Raw genomic sequence first — 5360 nt, forward strand, 5'->3', positions numbered from 1 at the left:
AGATAGATAGCCTGATACACAGTCAGCCTGATAGATAGACAGACAGACAGCCTGATACACAGTCAGCCTGATAGATAGACAGCCTGATACACAGTCAGCCTGATAGATAGACAGACAGACAGCCTGATACACAGTCAGTCTGATAGATAGACAGACATACAGCCCGATACACAGCCATCCCGATACACAGCCAGCCAGACACACAGCCCGATACACAGACAGCCCGACCGACAGAAAGAGACAGAGAGTACAGCACATAAAAGATCCAAGAAATAGTTTTCAGTTCAGTTTCATTTAGAATATGCAAAATGGCCAATATGCAAACAAGCCCGTCACATTTCACCTTTCAACCTGACCTGAAACATCCCTTATCCATATAGCTGTAAACGAACAATAAATAAACTAATAAATTACCTAACATTCCTTTCAGATTCATTCTGCTTGTCTGGCTAAGCAGTAAATAGGAAAAAGTTCAGGAACAATACTCTGTGAATGAAGAAGACAAAACACAGCCATGTTCTGTTCTGAGGCTTCCCCATAATACTTCTACATCACATTGTATCAGGCTCCTCCTGTCCTGAGTGGAATTCAGTCTGAGTCGTATGTATCCATGGGCAGATCTCCCTCTCTCAGGTCTGTAGGCCTAGATCTGTTCTACAGGCGTTCTGTTCAGTTCCAGAAGCCCACGGTTTGGGTTTTGTTCAATAGAGAGATTTTTCTTTTCTTCCAAAGTTAGTGAAACAGAACACGTTTTCATTTTCCGTTGCAAAGTGTTGGTGTGCCCTACTCGACACGACATTGATGTAAAGGGTATCAGTCATCTAACCCCTCTGTGCTGCACCACGATGGTTCCAGCTACGATATCATAGACAGTCCTGCTGTGTTGAAAGAAGAAGAAGGTGGTGAAGATGGAGAACAGGAAGGCGATGGAGAAGTTCTTATTCAACAACCCGCACCGTGGAGCTGGGAGGGGAGAGAATGGGTTGGATGACGACCGCACCGTGGAGCAGGGAGGGGAGAGAATGGGTTGGATGACGACCGCACCGTGGAGCTGGGAGGGGAGAGAATGGGTTGGATGACGACCGCACCGTGGAGCTGGGAGGGGAGAGAATGGGTTGGATGATGACCGCACCGTGGAGCTGGGAGGGGAGAGAATGGGTTGGATGACGACCGCACCGTGGAGCTGGGAGGGGAGAGAATGGGTTGGATGACGACCGCACCGTGGAGCTGGGAGGGGAGAGAATGGGTTGGATGATGACCGCACCGTGGAGCTGGGAGGGGAGAGAATGGGTTGGATGACGACCGCACCGTGGAGCTGGGAGGGGAGAGAATGGGTTGGATGACGACCGCACCGTGGAGCTGGGAGGGGAGAGAATGGGTTGGATGACGACCGCACCGTGGAGCTGGGAGGGGAGAGAATGGGTTGGATGACGACCGCACCGTGGAGCTGGGAGGGGAGAGAATGGGTTGGATGACGACCGCACCGTGGAGCTGGGAGGGGAGAGAATGGGTTGGATGTTACTTTTACAAGACATGATAATAAATAATACTAATTACATAGCAAACTAAAACATGTAATACCAGGTTAATATCAGTGGAAACAATACCAGAAAATGAACTGCTACCAAAACAAGGGTTATTTGTCAAACTGACTCAGTTGGTAGAGCATGGCACGTGCAACAGGGGACTAGTATGAAAAAGTAACAAAAAAATGTATGTACTTACTATTGTGAATCGCTCAGGATAAGAAGTCTGCTAAATGACTCAAATGTAGATCGGCATTAAAACCCACTTTCAAAGACAACTTTCTCCATCTCAGGAGATTGGCTTCACCTTTATGTTGTACCTTATAAACTCACAATACTCATTTACATCACCCAGGCTCCAGTGTGCCTTTCATTTACATCACCCAGGCTCCAGTGTGCCTTTCATTTACAACACTCAGGCTCCAGTGTGCCTTTCATTTACAACACTCAGGCTCCAGTGTGCCTTTCATTTACAACACTCAGGCTCCAGTGTGCCTTTCATTTACAACACTCAGGCTCCAGTGTGCCTTTCATTTACAACACTCAGGCTCCAGTGTGCCTTTCATTTACAACACTCAGGCTCCAGTGTGCCTTTCATTTACAACACTCAGGCTCCAGTGTGCCTTTCATTTACAACACTCAGGCTCCAGTGTGCCTTTCATTTACAACACTCAGGCTCCAGTGTGCCTTTCATTTACAACACTCAGGCTCCAGTGTGCCTTTCATTTACAACACTCAGGCTCCAGTGTGCCTTTCATTTACAACACTCAGGCTCCAGTGTGCCTTTCATTTACAACACTCAGGCTCCAGTGTGCCTTTCATTTACAACACTCAGGCTCCAGTGTGCCTTTCATTTACAACACTCAGGCTCCAGTGTGCCTTTCATTTACAACACTCAGGCTCCAGTGTGCCTTTCATTTACAACACTCAGGCTCCAGTGTGCCTTTCATTTACAACACTCAGGCTCCAGTGTGCCTTTCATTTACAACACTCAGGCTCCAGGCATTCATGGTCACACCTGTCCATATGGAAACGTAGTAGTAGTACCAGTGGTAGATGACTGTAGGCCAAACAAACATATTCATATCTGTTTTCAACGCTAACCAAGATGTGTCACATGTAGTCAGCGACTGACGCAGATAGGGTGACGTTAGATCCTGGTAACACCAGGACCCGGTTGGGTCGGACCAGGACTGAGCTGTCACATGTCACGACTTGAAGACCCAGGAGGATCTTCCCCGGGGTGGCACCGCCCAGACCCCAGAAGATCTGAGAGGAGGAGAACAGAGTGGTGGTCAGAGGGATGCTGGTAATATAACACATGAAGTGAAAGATTCTTCAGAGAGATTGATGTTGATACAATCCACACATATCCTCTGTGGTAGGAAGGAGGTGATTCAGGTCTTTTCCATTGTGAATACAGAGCTTTAGGTTGGCACACATTTTCAATGCTTTCTAACTTTATGGGTAACCAATATAACCCATAATAAGCTCATTGAAACAGACCGGCAACCTGTGTCTGTATTCACAAAGTGTCTCAGAGTACTGTAGGAGTGCTGATCTAGGATCAGGTCCACCCTCTAATTCATTATGATTTAGAAGGCATAACTGACCCTAGATCATCACTATGACTCTGAGATGCTTTATGGTTACGGGCCCAGAGCTACTGTACCTCACAGAAACAGACCAGCACCCTGTAGACCAGAGCTACTGCACCTCACAGAAACAGACCAGCCCCCTGTAGACCAGAGCTACTGCACCCCACAGAAACAGCACCCTGTAGACCAGAGCTACTGCACCTCACAGAAACAGACCAGCACCCTGTAGACCAGAGTTACTGCACCTCACAGAAACAGACCAGCACCCTGTAGACCAGAGCTACTGCACCTCACAGAAACAGACCAGCACCCTGTAGACCAGAGCTACTGCACCTCACAGAAACAGACCAGCACCCTGTAGACCAGAGCTACTGCACCTCACAGAAACAGACCAGCACCCTGTAGACCAGAGCTACTGCACCTCACAGAAACAGACCAGCCCCCTGTAGACCAGAGCTACTGCACCCCACAGAAACAGACCAGCACCCTGTAGACCAGAGCTTACTGCACCTCACAGAAACAGACCAGCACCCTGTAGACCAGAGCTACTGCACCTCACAGAAACAGACCAGCACCCTGTAGACCAGAGCTACTGCACCTCACAGGAACAGACCAGCACCCTGTAGACCAGAGCTACTGCACCTTCCAGACCTGCAGGGGAGAAGGGGTGGTGTACTCCAGACCTGCAGGGGAGAAGGGGTGGTGTACTCCAGACCTGCAGGGGAGAAGGGGTGGTGTACTCCAGACCTGCAGGGGAGAAGGGGTGGTGTACTCCAGACCTGCAGGGGAGAAGGGGTGGTGTACTCCAGACCTGCAGGGGAGAAGGGGTGGTGTACTCCAGACCTGCAGGGGAGAAGGGGTGGTGTACTCCAGACCTGCAGGGGAGAAGGGGTGGTGTACTCCAGACCTGCAGGGGAGAAGGGGTGGTGTACTCCAGACCTGCAGGGGAGAAGGGGTGGTGTACTCCAGACCTGCAGGGGAGAAGGGGTGGTGTACTCCAGACCTGCAGGGGAGAAGGGGTGGTGTACTCCAGACCTGCAGGGGAGAAGGGGTGGTGTACTCCAGACCTGCAGGGGAGAAGACAACTTCAGGGAATGTACCCAGGTACGACAGTACAATAATCTGCCCTGCTTTAGACAAAGTTCAACTAAACCCCTGATCAATCCATTTCACTTTGTTCAGCCAAATCAGTCAATGTCTACGTGATTTGCCTTAAGTCTGGAGGGTTCAAGAAAGGACATAAAACAAATGCGTACTATTCAGATCAAGGCCTCAGCAGATTGTATACATGAGTGTGTACCCATCATGGTTAGCCAGCTGCTTGCTCAAGAGGCTATTCATGTGATCCTGTGCCATTAAAGCCATTCAATATTGTCATGAACAAACAGCGGAAAGGTGTTGTCTTTGTTTACATGATATGGATTCCCTGTAGCTATTTGACAAAGTAGGCCCAGTACAAAACCAAAAACGAGTGGCAGCCTTTCTAGAGTTATCGTCATTTTTGTAATCATTGACTTGTTGTAATTAGTGTACTTGTTTCGGGTGCGTTTGCGGTGTCCAAGCTGTCATCTGCTGCCGGGTCTGAGTACCCGTATTCGGGGGCGCGATAGTTGTACCGTATCGGGCATCTAAAGTTGGTTGTCCTGCGGGCCACGGAGTTCCAGTCGGCGCTTGATAGTTTGCAACTACGGGGAAATTGCATTGAGAAAAATGAAACGTAGTCAGAGTCATACAGCTTTGCCAATTTGCATAGCCTCGCCCCAGTAGTACTGCTACGTCCATTCCTGCATCTTTGCGCAGTATTCAGTTGTAGCGTTGACGTGTGTTTGCGCTTCTTGGCTCGAACTCGGCCCATTCTTTGTAGTAGTGTCTGTGGCCATGGTTCAACGACTTCTAAATCTCACAAAAATCCTTTAAAACGTCTATCCCTAGCAGATCATATTTGCTACAGTTATCCATGCAGCAAAGAGGATTTAAACCCAGAGGCGCAACATCACGAGACTTCTGGGAACGCTTGCTAAGCAGACCTTCTTTGATGAGCTTTAAGGGCGATTGGCATCCAATACATGTTGCATTACCGCCACCTACTCGAGTGGAGTATAACTTCCTTATACTTGGCTTGAAAAAAGTAAAATAAGTCAACAAATACACTACCATCTAACCCTGCACCAGTGTAGGCTGCTGAGGGGAGGACGGCTCCTAATAATGTCTGGAAAGGAGTCAATGGAATGGTATC

At 48.8% G+C, this 5360-nt stretch overlaps 1 protein-coding gene across 5 annotated transcripts; it reads right to left on the reverse strand.

The window, feature by feature from the left end:
- Positions 1–273: 273 nt before the first annotated feature.
- Positions 274–5153, reverse strand: LOC135572417 (uncharacterized). 5 transcript variants are annotated; one of them, XR_010464277.1, is made up of 4 exons: positions 4658–5153; positions 3776–4191; positions 1726–2795; positions 274–1491 (listed from the first exon to the last, which is right to left on the reverse strand). XR_010464277.1 is itself a non-coding variant. In XM_065020243.1 (4 exons), the coding sequence occupies exons 1-3, from the start codon at positions 4977–4979 to the stop codon at positions 2640–2642; spliced, it is 894 nt and encodes a 297-aa protein (XP_064876315.1). In that variant the 5' UTR covers positions 4980–5153; the 3' UTR covers positions 274–1491; positions 2631–2639. The 5 variants fall into 5 exon arrangements, 2 of the variants coding, with proteins under 2 accessions (XP_064876315.1, XP_064876314.1); XM_065020243.1 differs by having other exon boundaries at positions 2631–2795; XM_065020242.1 differs by having other exon boundaries at positions 274–2795.
- Between the last annotated feature and the right edge of the window lie 207 nt (positions 5154–5360).

Source organism: Oncorhynchus nerka, linkage group LG7 (assembly GCF_034236695.1).
Source record: "Oncorhynchus nerka isolate Pitt River linkage group LG7, Oner_Uvic_2.0, whole genome shotgun sequence".
NCBI classification, from domain to species: Eukaryota; Metazoa; Chordata; class Actinopteri; order Salmoniformes; family Salmonidae; genus Oncorhynchus; species Oncorhynchus nerka.